Source organism: Zosterops lateralis (assembly GCF_965231275.1).
Source record: "Zosterops lateralis genome assembly, chromosome: 1".
Classification (NCBI taxonomy): domain Eukaryota; kingdom Metazoa; phylum Chordata; class Aves; order Passeriformes; family Zosteropidae; genus Zosterops; species Zosterops lateralis.
In genome coordinates, this window is record NC_139762.1 from 151,860,575 (window position 1) to 151,877,334 (window position 16,760).

Sequence of the window (16,760 nt, forward strand, 5' to 3'; positions counted from 1 at the left end):
AGCTGTACTCCCTGCAGCCCCTCCATCTGGATTTCACAGGCATTCTCCTGGCTCTGATTCGTCTTTGCTTGGCGTCGAGCCATGAAGGTCTCAGCTTATTTGCCATGGATTTAGGAGGGACACGGATCTCGTAGGATAAACTCAGACCTTGTTCAAGGCAATACAGGGAGAAAATCCCTTGCACACCTCACGTCCTCCAGCTTAGAGTCACCAGAACGTATCAAACAGGGGCATGGGCCAATTGTTCATCAAAGCTTTGCTCCAAAATCCCTTCAGCCTCCGTAAATGACACAATTTTAGGTTCCACCTGACCTGTGCACAGGAGCTGTCAGCTATGGGATGTACTGAGGGATGCCATATGCATCTGAAGCTGAAGGCAAAACGTAGCTGAAAGGTTGGGGAGTTATTTAGATGATTTAAGGTTTAACATCCTCAAGCTCCTGAACAGTTCTGTCAGTTCTTCAGGCCAGATGTTTTCGTGGCAGGTCACAGAGGTTTGGATGTTCCCAAAGAATTACCTTGCAGCAGCATCTGCCTGCCAAGAGGCCCTGCGTGTCCACCCTGCCTCTGACAAGGTTTCCTGGGGTACACAGAGGCATCGAGACCAGCACGAGGCTTTTGGAAATGGGACAATGTCCCTACATGAGGGCATGGCACTAATTTCACTCTGCTAATTTCCCTGGCACCGAAAGGAGAGAATAATGCCAGCTAAGCCACCAGGATGACTTTCTGCAGGGCCCACTCATTCCCAAACAGTTCCTCCTTGAGCACCAGACACCCAAACCACAGAGCAAACATTCCAGGATCCGTGTCGGTCAAAAGACAGTTACTTTCCCCAAAAAGAAGAGAAGAGAATGAAAGCCATACCTCCAAACAGAGACATAAATGATAATCAACAGCAAAAGTGTCAGCGAGGATACTCCACAGCCTACAATTAACGTGACAGAAGGGACCAGCACCTTTTCCATGTTCTGAAAGAGAGAAAACATTAAAAAATAAGTTCAGCCGGCTCTACCACAAAAATTTCATGGCAAGAACTTTCCTGTTTGTTGGTGTGTCCACTCAGCTGACCTTCACATCACACTGTGCATACAAATAAACAGGGAAGGAGACCAGGATCTGTTTATGCTTAACCCAGCCCTTTTTTTTTTTTTTTGGACCTGACTCTGTTCCCACAAACCAGTGTCAAGCCTGGGTAACAATTCTGATATCCACGGAAGGCAGGCATGTGAAAGGTGTGGGTTATGAGAGGAGGATCAGGCCCTTCATATCCAGTGTGAAAATGGAAAGATAATTAATGAAGCAATAACAAAACAATTACAAACGAGCTCTTCTGGGATGGAGGTGATGAAGGGTGGAGGATGAAAAGAAGGTGAAAATTTTCCACCAACCACAAACATCCATCTGGAAAAGAATGAAATGAAGCAAGGGAAGAAAAAAAGATGTGTATCCTCCTCAAGGACCCACCATCCATCAATTCACTGCTCTTACACCACTACACAAGGCGTTTTCTCATAGAAAAGGATCACACAGGCTGGAAAACCTGGTGTGGAATGGTTCTTTTTTTCCTGACTGAGTACAAAAGAACATCAGCTCTTGCAACATCAAGAGCAAACACACGCTGTAACCTCTCTAATGGAGCTCTCTGCACCCTGTGACTGTCACTGCCCAACATCTGCCACGCTGATATCACTGAACTCGCCCTGTCCTCAGCTCGGAGCGAGGAGCTCAATCCCACTTGGCTTTCTCTGCTGCAGGCTTGTTCTTTTTTCTCCTGGCACGTTTCTTATTTCCACATCAGTGATCTCTGCTGGCAGCCAGGCAGGGAGAGGCAGAGCCCCATGGAGAACAGACACCCAAGAACCCTCTGTTTAGGGGGATCACACCGTTTGCAGAGGAGAGGGAGCCCGGTCAAGGTTGCCGTTGGATTGGCACAGCACCATCACCTCACACTTCACTAATGGAGATGAGATGTTTTCTGACACAGTAAGGGCTTAGCACAGTAGATTAAAAAAAAAAATCCAAAACCAAACCAAAACAAAAAAGAAACAGAAAAGTAAATTATGCATGAATTTGGGAAAGAAACAGGCAGTCCTCTAAGGACTTGATTACGCCGTTTTGTTGGCAGGCATGAGGCTGCTCAGCCTGAACCTCCAGTCAGAGGGATGCCATTGAGCTGAGGCTACAGCAGCTCTATTCCAGGCTACTGAGCCTCCTGCAAAGCAAGCAGAGCTCAGTACTGGGTTTAAATGGAGCCTGGCCAGCCCAGCACATGGCCAGAGCAAACCTGTGTCCACTTACTCAAGGTCCACAGTCACTACAGGGTTACTCCACAAAAAGAGATGAACAACTCTGATATAGAGAGGTCAGAACTGAATCGTTTCTCAATTTTTGAGGGCTTGGGAAGATCCTCCTTGTTTGCTTATTTTGGACAAGAGCACATCTCACAACAGGGGGCGACTAATGAGGAACAAAACTTTCACCACGCCACTGCAAGGAACCCACAGCAGCTGTTGGAGGGGACGGAACAAGAACTTGCAAAATTTAGTGACACACTGTGGAAGCCTAGAAAATAAGGGGATAAATGTGAATGTCTCAAAGATGGATGGTCATGGTGCCAACCAAGGATTGTTGCTAATATCACACTGAGCAAGAAGAAGATGTGGCTGGAGAAGGGACCATGCACAGGTAGGGCAGCACTTCTCTGGGGAAAAAAAATCCTTCTTCTGGTGCCTGGGGATCAGCACAGCTCAGCACACTGCAGGCACAGGAATAAGGTCGAGAATTGGGCATGGACTATAGGGTGGATCAAGACCACCCAAGATCCCTGAAGGCTCCAACCCATTTCTAGAACAGGCTGTGCACAACAACTGATTTACATGGAAAGAGAGAGACATCTCCAAAGCAGAGAAAACTTATCTATAAGAAGGTACTTCCTGAGCTCATGGGCACCCCAGGACCCTGGACAGCCCATCAGCTGGATCAGTGCTGGAGCTAGCACTGCTGATTTCTCTTTCTCCCTTCCCTTGTTTCTCCCTTGTTTCTCCCTCCCCCTATTGAATTCGTCTCCTTTTTTCCTTCCCCTCTACCCTTTTATCCAAAACCCACTGCCATGTGCTTGCACCAGATCAGGGACAAACAGAACGGTTTCCATCTGTAATTCACTTATAAAACTTGGGACCCCTCTGACTTCTGCCATTCCCTTTCACCAAAAAATTTGGGGTCCTTCCTTTCCCTTAAGGGTGGGGTGTCACACACATTGAGTGGCTTAAGTCCCCAGCTGGCACCAAGAGGAGTCCAGGTGGTCTGAGGGATCTTCACTGGGTGCAGACCAGCTACAGACAGGAAACCTGAACCTCGTCAATCCCTCCTGCATCTTCCTCTGCTTTGACATTCCCAAAGTGCTCATGGAAGAGATGTTTCAGCTCACCTGTGGATTCCTTCCCTAAACTTCTACAGAGAGTTGGGTCACTGTGATTTTTAACATCAACTCCTATGACTGTGCTCCCAACCCTGAGAATTTACTTCTGCCAAACATTCATGCAAGGTTAGAAGTGGTTTTTTTTTTGGTAACAGGGTAAACATAAATTTCAATGAAAATATCAACGCTTTGATTTTGTCTCCCATCAAAAGAAATTGAATTTGAACATCATCCAGGCAGGGTGAGGGCTGATATCGCATATTTTGCTCCTTATAAATTGAAATGTGGAAAAGACTCTGATTTAGGTAGGGTCTGGCAGAGATGGATGCAACATCCTGTAGGAAGCCACGGCTTTGTCTCTGCCCCCTGCAGAACCCTGGTGTGTAGCCCTGGTTTCATGCCTGAGATGTTTTGGTTTTCTGAAATTCTTTTCCCAGGGAATTTTCTGTAAACAAGAGACATGTTTTTGTAACTGTAAGTTTGTTTTTCATTCCTTTTCCTAGGAGGGACCTGGTCTGACCAATGTGATTGAAGAGGTTTGTCTTTGTGCCACCAATCAGATTGGTCTGTGTAAAATAGTATATAAGGGAGTCACATCCCAAAAATAAAGGAGTCATTTTCAGCCTTCTGAAGTTGGAGTCTGCGTTGTTGTGGTGTAAAACAGTGTCACTGGTGGACAACAGCCCTGTCCCACTGCAGAGGTGCATGGTTGTGATAAAAGCACTGTGAAACACAAGACACTCAGCCATGGATGGCTCCTTGCTCACAATCTCCAAGATCTTTCCCAAGCCTTTCCTTCTTCCTGCTCCCCCCTTACGGCAATCTGAGTTCACATTGCACAAATGGTGGCCTGGGATGAGCATCGATTGTGACATTTGATTTAAGTAGGTCTCATTTCACTGACTTTTCATGGGTAACTGGATAAAAGTGGGGGAGGAGCTCCATTAAAGCAAAGGAAGCCCGACATGTAACTCATTCCTGAACCATCCAAGGCTCACCGAGGGAATGGGGCTCGGTTTTTAAGAGATGAGCAGGCTGCATTCCTAAATCCCAACACTGCAACCCCAGCTGCCCTCCCTTCCACATCCTCCCTGAGGTCCCTCCACCCAAAAAGGCCTCAGGTTCTCTCACTGCCTTCCCCATACACCGTCCCACATCATCCATAACCCTCTCCTAGATCCTGAAGCTAATTAAGGATCTTCTGCGTGTACTAGATCACTCCTAGCTCAGATGTTTGCTCCTAGACAAGGCTTTACACAAATGATGACTGGCCAAGCTTAAGCCAAGCTTTAGGGTAATAACTGATGTCCATCTGCAGCCCATCCCACAGGAAAGACTCTGATCTGCACCTCCTCCTCCGTCCTACAAATTTCCACAAACCCCATGTCTAGAAGAAGGAGTTTTGCTGAAGAGATGCCATGAAGCTCATTCCTCCACCCTACAGAAAAGGAAGGATTGGTCCAGCCCTGATGGGACTTTTGTTGGCATCAGGAAGGGCATTAACCACAAAAATCACCGGCTGCAGGAAGAAGAGAAGCTTGCTCCTTTGGCGATAATCAAATAATTAAGGTTGGAAAAGACCTTTAAGATCAGAAAGTCCAACCATCAGCCCAACACCACCACCATGTTTACCACTAAACCACGTCCCCAAGTGCCATAATCCATGTTTTTTGATCGCTTCCAGGGATAGTAGCTCTGCTATTTCCTTGTTTCAGAAGAAATTTTTCCCAATATCCAATCTGAACCTCCCCTGGTGCAACTTGAGGCCATTTACTGTTATACTAAACAAGTCCTGAAGACTTAGGCCCCAGTATTTTAGGATTCTGCTTTCTTCCTTCATTATTAAGGTTTCTTTGAACTCCCCACCTTCTTTCTCTATCCATCACATATTCCCTTCAGCAAACGAAACATAGTTTGTTTTATTTTTTTCTGACTAATTAAACCCCTTGACAGAAGGTGGTCAGATGCTGCAGGATCTGAGCCTTGCGAGGGAAATTTCTCTAAAGATGGAAAAAATGGGAAAATCAAGGTCGGTTTAAAAAATAAAGATGCTACCAACAGAAAAAATGTCAAGGTAAGAGAAGGAATAGTCCTATGGGATTTTCTCAGCAGCACAACTGAGGAAAGAACTGGTTGTTTGCAGAAGACAGCCCAGGAATAGGGTCCCCACCTGCCTGGACTGGAGGTGGTCCCAGAGAGGAACTGCTGAGAGGGGCCATCCAAAAACCCCCTGAAAACACAGACAAAGCTGTGCCTGTTTGAGGCTGAGGATAAAACTTTTCCCTGGGCCAGTCGGGAACAGAGCAGGCTGTTCTGAGTCGCAAGGGCTGCGATTCTGTCACCAGGCAAGACAGGGGAGGAGGGAGGCAATCAATGACATCAGCCAGGATGGAAATAACGAGCGCTGCTGCCTGGGGGCACTCGCTGTCCTGCCACCTCATCGCTCTGCCTGGCAGGGCAGAAGGACGCTCCTCCTTTCCCATACAATTTCACCTTGCTTCCTTCTTTATCCTTCTCTTCCTTTCTCCCTAATTATTGCTCTCCTTTGTCTTCTCTGTCTCCCTTCCTTTGGCTATTTCCCATGGCATATTCTGCCTTTTCTTCTTCTTGCTCCTAATGCATTTTTCCGGCTCTCCTCCTTTCAAATTCTCTGCATTTTTCCCTTTCCTTCTCTGGCTTTCTGCAGAACACTGTGAAAAGCGACTCGATTTGAGTCGTGCTTTTTCCATTACCCTGCTCTGGCTCCAGGGTCAAACAGGCTCCAATTAGAACAAAGTATTTCTTAATGCTGTGTAGTTTGCCCCAGACCTTACAACCAAGCTGTTCTTTCTGCTTTCTCCATCCTTGATACCAAGAAAGGCTTGAATAAAGTCTTTATAGGCACAACATCACATCAATAAAATCACTGAAAAATTAAAGCATTTATTCTGCTTTGAAATTAAACACAAGCACACGAATTTGGAATTTGGCGGGGGGTGGGCTTTGTTTGGTTTTAGAAATGTGTTTGCTATTCATAATAGTTGCCTTGAGCCTGACTTCCTGCACATCTGAAATTAAAGATTCATGAAGTCAGAGAATTGCAGGAGCTCCAGTTGCAAGGGACATTTTTTACAACTTTACAACCCAATTTGCTGCTCAAGACCAGCACTAACATCAGGTGAGGCTGGTGATGGCTTTGTCTGGATTTGGGAATTCTCCGAGATGCAGAGCTCCCATCCCACACCATCTGGAATGGTGCCCATTCCAGAGCCACAACCCTCTACTGGTGACAGGGTTCTTCCTGGGGTCACACAAGGGGAGGTTTAGATTGGCTGTCAGGAATTTTTTTTTTTTCACTGAAAGGTGTTGGAGCAGGCTGCTCAGGGGAAGTGGTGGAATCTGCATCCCAGGAAGCATTAAGGAAATGTCTGCATATTGCACTTAGGGACGTGGCTGGGCCGTGAACGTGGCATTACCAGGTTAACGGTTGGACTCGACGGTCTCGGACATTCTTTCCCCAACCGAAATTATTCCACGCACCTCCCGAGCTACAGTTTGTATCTTTACTCCTTGTTACGCCACCAGGCACAACAAGCAAGAGGAATTTGGTTTTATAATTTTTGTAGCTGTCCCACGGGCTGTGATCAGAGTGCCCTTTACATCTTTGCAAGACCAAGCAAGTCCCTCTCCCTCCCCTCACGGGTCAGGAGCTCAAAGCAACCAGGCTCATTCCACTCTCCTGACACAGAACTGGACTGGCTGGGTGGGATTTACTCCAAGAACTGCAAGAAATGGTTTTGCTGTGCCACTGGGCCAAAAGCTTTTTATGACTCCTGTGAAGGGTTTTTTTTTAAGCCTCACTGTATTGATTTCACTGCTGGTTGGACAACTCTTGTCAAAGCAGGGAGAGAGTTGTTAAAATTGCTGGAAAATAATGCTTTTAGCAGGGCTTACAGAAGGAAACAGCTTCCAGAACAAAAGGGTGTGTGTCACTGCTGGAGAAAACAGCTCAGGAGGGTTGAGTGACCAAGAGGTGAATGTGCTCTTGTCAGCTGCCAAAAAAACACTGATTTTTTTAAACGCCCAATTCAGTCAGATTCAGGGTTTCTCATCCAGGCTCAGGCCCTGTGGATATCACATTTATACTTCGTTGGGATGGGAAGTTTCCATGTACCCTGAGCCTGCTCAAGGGAAAGCTCAGATTTTTCTCTCCCTGGACCAACGATTTCTTGCAGTGATTTCAAGACAGGGAGAGAGGGAGAGCAGGACACAAGCTCTTCTTGGTCGATGTCAGGGATTTACTAAAGGCAGGACTGGGCCAGGTGTGAAAGGAGATTTTTTCATGGGTCAGCCTTGTCAGAAGTCAACAGGGTTCACTCAACTCAAAGCAGACAAGCAGTGAGAGAGGACCAAAACATTCTTTTTTTCTCCACAGAATCACAGAATAGGTTGGGTTGGAAGGGACCTTTGAAATCTTCCAATTCCAACCCCCACCATGGGCAGGGACACCTTCCACTATCCCAGGTTGCTCCCAAGCCCTGTCCAACCTGGCCTTGGACACTGCCAGGGATGGGGCAGCCACAGCTTCTCTGGGCAACCTGTGCCAAGGCAAAGTTTCTTCCCAATATTTAATGTAATTCCATCCTCTTTCAGTTTAAGCCATTCCCCTTCATCCTCTCACTCCGTGGCAGCAATATCAGCGTCAAACAACCCAAAATATAGTCCCATACTGGCTACTAAAATTACCTCCATCCTGAATTAAACCTGTAAAAAAGTCTTTTTCCACCTTTCTTATAACACTTCACATATTGAAAAATCAAAACAAGGTCTTCCCCAGAGCCTTCTCTTCTCCATCATTTAACCTCTGAGAAGGGCTTTGAGGTCCCTGCATGAAGATCACTTAGAGGCATCATTAATAAGTCATCTTTTCACACCTTCTTTCTGGAAGATGTGACACTTTCCCAGCTCAGCCCCTGCCACCGTGAGGCAGGTCCAGAGGATTTCCACCTTGCTTTGCTTCCCTCACATCAAAACCACAGACTGGCCATGTCAAAGCTAATAGCCACCCATTATCAGGAACACATTTGTGGAGCTCAGGGCTCCTTTTTATGTTATTTGGCCAGTCTAAACAGGCAATTCTGTGTAATTACAGCGCACAAAAATCACCCAGAGAGAGGTCTTAACACACTACTATTTATTAACAATCGCTAACTCTTCAGTGGATGTTGAGTCTGCTGGCAAGATACGACGTGACAATTTGCTTTTAGCCAACAGCCTTGAGGAAGTTTTCAGGGCAGGGGAGTGGTCACCCAGCCTCTCCTTAATGGGAACTGTCAGGATAATTTCCTGCAGGCTGGCAGGGAATTACAGGAGTTAACAGTGGGCATTATCTACTCGCCAGTCAGCAAGGCTAGGGTCAGCTCATTGCCACGCTGGAACTCCCAGGCTGCTCTCCCAGCGCCTAAATATCCAGTCCTGATGTCAAGGATGGATGGATCAGGCCCATGTCGATGCTGAGAACCACTCTCCTCCCAACCAGCCAGCTGCTCTCGAACATTTTCACCATCATTCTCCAAAACACTCTAAGCTTTATTCGCTTTATTTTTCCCCTTCCGACTGCACCTCGCTCAGTGAAGCTGCTGAAATCCTGGTTTTATGGAGCTCTGGAGAAGAGCTTGGAGTCACTCTGCATCCCTCTGCCAGCTGTGGGTTTGGGAAACAGTGTGAGGAACCAGGGGACCCCAGGGAAGACAGCAGGGTCTATTCCCAGCTGTGGACACACAGCTCCATCACTTAAGCCAATCTTTCCAAAGGCCTCTCAGCTGATCTGATTTAGGTGGCAAACACCAGCTTTATCTTCTCAGAGGGCCTGTTTTGATCCCCTGGACATGGAAGGGAATAGCACTGCACCTCCATCTCTCTCCCAAAGCTTAATTCAGCTTAGATTCCTGCTGCGTGCAAACGCCTCGGGGGGCTCCTAGGGCTATGTCACAACAATCAAGCACCAGCACCTTATTCTCTGCTGTGCAAGACCCTTGGGAAGGATGGAGGAGAGACAGGAGAGAGCCTTTGGCTTAACTGTTTGTGAGCTGGTCAGATGGCATGTCTGCTTTTCAAATCTTTGCTTTTCTTGCATATGGAAAAATTGTTCTGTTCCAGCCTTTCCCTTTAAAGCATAGAGAGAACAAAATAAAACCATTTTCCACAAAGGAGCTGGCAATAATCAAAATGGCCAATTCTTCCACGGGCAGCAGCTCTTTGCTTCTGAGAAAACAGGGGCAGAAGTGAACTTTAATCACATTGTGCAGCAGCACTGACACAGGTACTGCGGGAAACAGCAAACCTCAATCTCCCCCTGTCAGTCCTGGAAAATCAAATGCTCCAAGATCCACTGCACTGCCCCGAGATGAAGTGGCACAATGCAGGTATTCACACAAACATTCAAAGCAGAGGGGACTTGTCCATACTGCTCAGTGCAACATTAATTCTCCAAAAGTCCTTGAAATGAGGTTGTGCTGAGGTGAGGGTCAGCTGCATCTCTCAGGCAAACAATGAAAAGACAAGGGGAAATGGTCTTGAAATGCATCAGGAGAGGCTCAATTTGGATATTAGGAAAAAAAATCTCCATTGAAAGGGTGGTTAAGCATTGGGACAGGCTCCCCATGGAACTGATGGAGTAACTATCCCTGGAAATGTTCAAAAAAAAAAAGGAGCAGATGTGGCACTCTGAGATATTTAGGGGGTGTGGTGGGGTTCAGTTGAAGGTTGGACTTTATGATCTTGGAGGTCTTTCCTAACCTGAACGATCTGATGATTCATGGACCACGCCATGTTCTGAACATTGCTGCTGGTTGCCACAAGCTAAGACACATCCAGGGAGCATTATAAAAATTAAATATTAGGGACAATTACAGGAGCTGCTCGAGCTGCTTCTGTTCTAGAGCAGCCTCTGCCATGGAGCTTACAATTATTATCATTATCATAATAATAATTGTTACTACTACCACTATTACCATTACTGGCATTATTTTACCATAGGGACGTATGTTCTGTAACTACTTTAAAAATGGGTCTTCTTTCCTGCACCTTCCTGCTTGGAATTGTCCTTTCCTTGTGTTACACAGAGAACAACCTGTTCAAATTCCTTAACTGACTTGGAAGCTCGTTGCCCTCATCCCTTGTAGCTTCCCAGCTGAGCACCTTGCAGGGAGAAATGTGATAAGATTTACACACAGCTAAAATGAAATAAGCCCATAGCAGACTGGCAATGGAAAATGAGAGTAGAATCCAGACTGTGTTTATCCTGATTTAAGCAGTATTTTGGTTCCATGCCAGGCAACAGCATTTCACCAAATTACTCCAAACCAGCCCGCTGTTTGTTTTACACTATCAGTGGTGTGCTGGAGAGTGCTGCCAGACCAGCAGCTCTCCCCACAGCACAGGCAAAATGTTCCTTCCCCATTTCTGTGCACCCTGCCCCTTGGAGAGACCTGCCTGAGGAGTGGGGACACACCTGAGGTCTCGGTGTCTGCAGGATGGCTCCTGCCCAGGATGCTCAGATCACCCATCTGCCGACCATCACAGAGAGCAAATATCCACCCTCCCTTTCCCCTTGCCTGTTGAAGAGCAGTCCTCAAGAAAACCCTTCCTCCAAAGCACAAGGAATGAACATTTGTGCAAAGACTGCACAAGCCATGCTTGGAAAAATCTCTTAAAACCTGCCTTTATCCGAGACCCTTTAATTCAGAGAATCATAGAATATCACGAGTTCAAAGGGACCCACAAGGATCATCCAGACCAACTCCTGGCCCTGCAGAGGACACCCCAACAATCCCACTGGTGCCTGAGAGCTTTGTCCAAATACTTGGGGCTCTGAGCATTCCCAGGGGAGCCTGTTCCAGTGCCAAACAACCCCCTGGATGAAGAATCTTTTCCTGATGTCCAGTCTAACCCTCCCCTGACACAGCTCCAGCCATTCCCTCAGGTCACAGAGAGAAGAAATTGGTGCTGCCCCTCATGAGGAAGCTGCAGACCCCCATGAGGTCTCCTCTCAGTCCCCTCTTCTCCAGGCTGAACAAACCTTAATTATTACTTGCAGATGTTCCCATCTCTCACTGCTCAATCACTGGAGATCCCTGCTCCTAACAATGAACCAAACTAAGGCTGAACCAACAACTTTGGAGTAAAAAACTCCTCAGTTCACTTCCAGTCCTCAGAGGCTTTCAGGGGCTCCTTGGCTAAGAAAAGAAGATGAAGGGATTTCAGCCATTTGGGTTATTCTGCTGTTTTGAGGATAATGACAGCTTTATTCCCACTGCAATCTAAGGGATTTAGCTGGGATCCAGCGTGTTTCCATCCCCAGCTGGTCACTGGGGAACCACTGGTGCAAATTCTCTCTACGTGGAGCAGAGATCTCCAAGTAGCCCTCAAGGAATCAGCTTCCAACCCCCAACTCATTCACAGCTGAGTGATTGGAAAGCAGAGCTGTAACAGCCTCTGGATTTACAGCTGTACTGAGCTGATATAAACAAAACCAAAAGTGGCCCCAGCAGTCGGATATTCCCCACCTGGGGAGATGCTGGCATGATCACCATGTTTAAAAAGAGGGGAGAGAACCATTTGTCATGGAAAATGAAAGCGTCGTCTCACTTGTGGGAGAAGAGTGGAGTCATTTTGCTTTCACGGATTTATTGAATATATTCTGTATGTTCTTGTGGTGAGCAGGGCAGGTAGGCAGAGAGCAATGGAGCTGCAGGCTGAGTTTTGGCCGGCTATCACACCCAGCACAATATCAGTGTCTTAATTAGACACTCCTCACATTCAGAGGGACACTTCGAGCTCAAACACTCCCGATTACAACTCTGACATTGCTTTTCCACACACATTGCCCACTTTTGATTAAAGATGACCAGAATCTTGCCAGCAGGTTTATCCACCCAGCTATTACTTGATAGCAAAAGTACGAAGGGCACAAACCTTCACACAAAACTGCTTCAATTTGGGCTTAAATAAGCATAATAAAAATGACTTACCTATTTCCTACAGCATGGCAATTTAAAGGCAATCTTAGCCTTTGTGCAGGGCATAAAGGTCTTAGAGGTGAAGCAGATTGTCAAATTTACCTAAAGAATTACTTTTCCAGGCCAAAGCACAATGGAGATGGGTGCAGAGTAATAGAGGAAAACCAAGGAACACTCGACAGCTCGCCTGACTCTTTGAATGCACCGTGCTCAGTGCCTGAAGTGCTTGGAAAAGGAAGATAATCTCATTTAGCACTAATTCTGACTGCCACCCCATGAGCCCATGAAGCCCAGCCTCCAGCACCCACTCGTTACCATTTTCAAACAAGCCCCTTTGTGATGCTCCCACGCCGTCCTCCTGCCTTGGGAGCAGCTCCCTGAGAACACCCTCGAAAGCCACTCAGAGCTTCAAACCTTCCCTGAAAAGCCCTGTCTAGTGTAATATCCACAGCTCAATCCCCCCAGAGCTTCAAACCTCTCTTGTAAAGCCCAGCCTGGTGCAATGCCCACAGCCCAATCCCCCCAAGAGCTTCAAGCCTCCTCTGTAAAGCCCAGCCTGGTGTAATATCCACAGCCCACTCCCATCCAGAGCTTCAAACCTCCCCTGTAAAGCCCAGCCTGGTGCAATGCCCACAGCCCAATCCTGGCAGACGTGACTGTGACTAATAACCTTGTACAGTTTACACGGGCCCCCACGCCCGCCTCCATCCCACCATCCTGGGTTCCAGATGGAAAACTCAGCTGAATTTCCCACTCTGCTGGGTCAGGGTGGCTTTGTGGCTCAGCGCTGAGCAGGCTGAAGTGGTGCTCTCATAGCTGAAGCCTCCTGGCTGGCACAGGTTGTAAATATGAGATGACAGTGGATCGACAGCTACAGGTGGAAGTGGGAAGTTGTGGACAGACTCAGTGATTTTCGGCTTCCCCACCTGCCTCCAGCCCATTCCTCTGCCTCCCACCAATGTGCTGCCCCTCTGCCACATTCCTCTCTTCATACACAGCAAGACACAGACACCAAGGGGATCTACATCACACACTTCCAGGTAGGAGAGTGGAAAAGACCTGACAAGCTCAGCTCATGCCTCAGCCTGATGCAAAACCATCAAAACCACCCCCAGCCTCTTCAAGAAAACCTTTGTTGATGGAGTCTGGGCTCTTGACTATCCCTGCAGTCAGAAGGTTTTCCCCTGTGCCTGAATTGAATCTCTCACTCTGCAATTTGAGCCCAATCCCCAGCAGACACAGAAAGCAGATTATTCCCTTTCCACAGCCACCTTCAACCCATTTGAAGATTATCACCCTCTTTCCCCTCAGCCTTTTTTCTTTGAGGAAAGAGCCAAAAATGTCTCACAGAGCTCAGCCATCAGTGTGGAGGCAGCACACCAAACACCTCTGACACATGGTCCTCTCCCACACGTCCTGTCCTCCCACACTCTGGGCTGTGCCAGTCATCCTGCCTGGACCCGGAGCAGAGTAATCCCAGGCAGGTAACACTCACACACTTGGTTCATATTCCTGGCCCTCAAATCTGCTCACAAGCGAGGCTGAGCGCTGCTTTCCGAGCTCTTAGGAAAGGGGAAAATGGGAATTGGGAAGAGCCTGGTGTCCTGGCTTAAATGCACACCTCCTTTAGCAGAGCAGTGAGCTGCGGTGGGGTAACAGGGCAGCTGTCACACTTGCTAAGCTGCCTTCATGGCAACAAGCCATTAAGCACAGCAGCTCAGAATAAGCACCAAATCCCTGAGGAATGCCTGGACATGCAGGATCCCAGGGCATTCTCCGTGAGGCTTTAATCTGAGCTGAGGACAGGGGACCAAGCCCAGCCCTGCTCTGCTCCTGGGGTCACTCGGTTAATGCCAGCGCCTTTCCACCCAAGGGTGAATTTGGCTCGGCATTACTCACGCTCCAGCACTGAATCCCACAACGGCTTTAAGCTCCCAGCCACTTGATCCTGCTCCTCTCCCACGTCCCCTTCAGATGGAGAGATAACGGGAGGGTGATGCAGCATTTGCCTGCAGAAGAGTCCCTGCCAGGGCTGCGCTGAGCTCGGCTGGCTGGCGGGGGCCGAGCCACAGCCCCACATTGCTGCAATCCCACGAGCTGGAGTTTTGTCAGGAGTTAAAGACCTGGGCGAATCCACCAGCGCTGAGCAGGAGCTCGGGGAGGGAAGCTGTCAGCTGGGAATATCTCCCCGAGCAGCCGGCGGATCGACAGACAGCGAAATCCGCAGACAGCTGCCAAGGAGGTGGGATGCTGGATGACTGCTTATTATGCTGAGCCAAATCCTCCTATTATTACCTCCTGTGCTACCTGTCTTCTTTTAATATATTCAAGTGTTGTCTCTGCTAGAAGCACAGCACAGCGCTGAGAGGGAATTCCTGTCCCACTTGTCTCTCATGCCTTGCCTGTGTATGTTCCAATATCAATCACTTATTTGCTAATGGGATCTTTTATTAGATATCTGTGTAGGGCACACAGCAGTGGCTATCTCCAGTCAATTCTTGCAGCAGAATAACAAACCCAGGCTGCCCCCGGCACCTGGAGCACACCAAAAGCTCTGTCAGTGATCCCCTTCCTCTTAAAACCTAACACAAATCACCTGTACATCAACTCCAGGTCCTCTCCAAACTCAAATGAGATTTAGCCTGAATTAACACTGCAGCACAAACTAACAGACTCCAAATTAGTGACAGGATAACCCTTTAAAATCAGGTGATTTCCAGCAAAGCAAAAATGTAAGAACACATCTCAGTGCTTTCTGTTAAGAGGGCACTTTGGAAAAATAATGAACTTTTTTCAAGAAAGAGTTGGACTGTGGGTTGGCCTGTTTGGCCCCCTAAGAGCATCACACATCCTATTTCCTTCTTAATCACATTATGAGAGAGAGTAGGAGGGGAAACCTGTCTGCCCAGCTGGTTCCCACCCTGTCTTCTCCATACTATCCACCCCTGCTGAAACTCAGGAGGGCTAAACTGGATTTAGTGACAAGAGCCTCCCTGCTGAGCACAGCAAAGAGCAGCAGTGATTTACAGAATCACCAGCTTGATCCTACAAGCTGCCGTGGACCTTGAGGAAAAGCACCCTAGAGAAAACACAGCAGCTGCTCCTGCTGTGGAAAAGCAAAGCCCAGAAATCCCCAGTAGCACTTAGACCACGTCCTCCCCCAATCCCAGCATGGAGCTCTCCTGAGATGAGCAGGAGTCCAGCTGGAGTGGCCCTTCACCACCCCCCCCTTGGCATCTCCGCACCCAGGGGGACTTCAGTGCCAACAGCTCAAATCCCCAGGAAATCTTAGGCAACGTTTCCAGCTCAAGAGGCATAATCAGCTCCTAAGAGACTCTCTACACACAGCAGCATCCTGGAGAGGACGGGGTGATTGCAGGGAGAGGTGCCAGCAGCATGAGCGCGGGAGCTCGCAGAGGATTTGGACCTCAAAAGCCCAAATGTTCGTGGCTCAGCAATGTTCACCCTGGCACAGCTCCTGCCAAGCGGGCAAGAGGAGGCTCCTAATGCTCTGTCAGGGAAATGACAGCACTCGGTGCTTCCTGGAGCACCCTTCAGGCTCAGGGCACTGTGCAAATGTGGATGCACAGAGCCCGGGATGTCACCTGCCAGGGTGCTGCAGCTGGAGAAAGGGAGGCAGAAAGCAAGGCAGTGTTTAGCTCAAGGTCACAATTTCACTGTCAGGCACAGAAAAGCTCTGGCTGTAGCCTCAACAACACACCCAAATACACCAAACTTTCCTCTAAAAACCCCTGGACAACCTGACCAGAGTTTGATGTCTCAAAGACTTTGAGCCTGGCAAAACCGAAAACTTCCCTTCCTCAGAAAAGTCCAACTTCTGAACTGCAGAAAAAGCAGCACCGATATTAACCAAGTCTGGAAACTGTTGTGAACATGAGAACTGTCAGTTCTCAAGGTATGCAAAAGGCTTTGCTCCTATCCAGACTCCAAATTTCACGTGACAACTGATGGAAGAATATAAATGTTAAAATGTTCACCTCCAAATGAAGTTCTCCAGTCTTATCTAAATAAAACTGCTATAATTTTCCATCGAAATGTTGTCAGAATTGCTACACTCTTACAAAATATTTGATTCATAACACCAATTTTTTTAAAAATTTTTTTGCTGCTGGGAAACCTGGATCTCCTCCCTGTGCAAGAGAGGCCCTAGAGAATTTTAGGAGCTTAAAATAACCCACCTTGTGTGTGTGCACTGTCCATGAAGTACAGAAAGCTCCTGTAGCACAGGACAATCTTTCAGAGGGAAGATCCTTGGGGCACAACAAGATCTCTGAAGGTCCCTTCCATCCCAAAATGGGAGGGTTTAGGGACAAAAAGGG

At 47.7% G+C, this 16,760-nt stretch overlaps 1 protein-coding gene and 1 long non-coding RNA gene across 2 annotated transcripts in view; both read right to left on the reverse strand.

Annotated features, from left to right (window-relative positions):
* LOC310910070 overlaps nucleotides 1–16,760 on the reverse strand; it is a 603,801-nt gene that overhangs the window by 347,524 nt on the left and 239,517 nt on the right. The gene's annotated exons all lie outside the window — the stretch shown is intronic.
* The window catches only part of ADGRB1 (adhesion G protein-coupled receptor B1), a 204,776-nt gene that overhangs the window by 65,439 nt on the left and 122,577 nt on the right, over nucleotides 1–16,760 (reverse strand). The window contains exon 18 of the mRNA XM_083864984.1: nucleotides 868–971. Coding sequence (XP_083721110.1) covers nucleotides 868–971 — 104 coding nt within the window. The remainder of the gene's footprint in view (nucleotides 1–867; nucleotides 972–16,760) is intronic.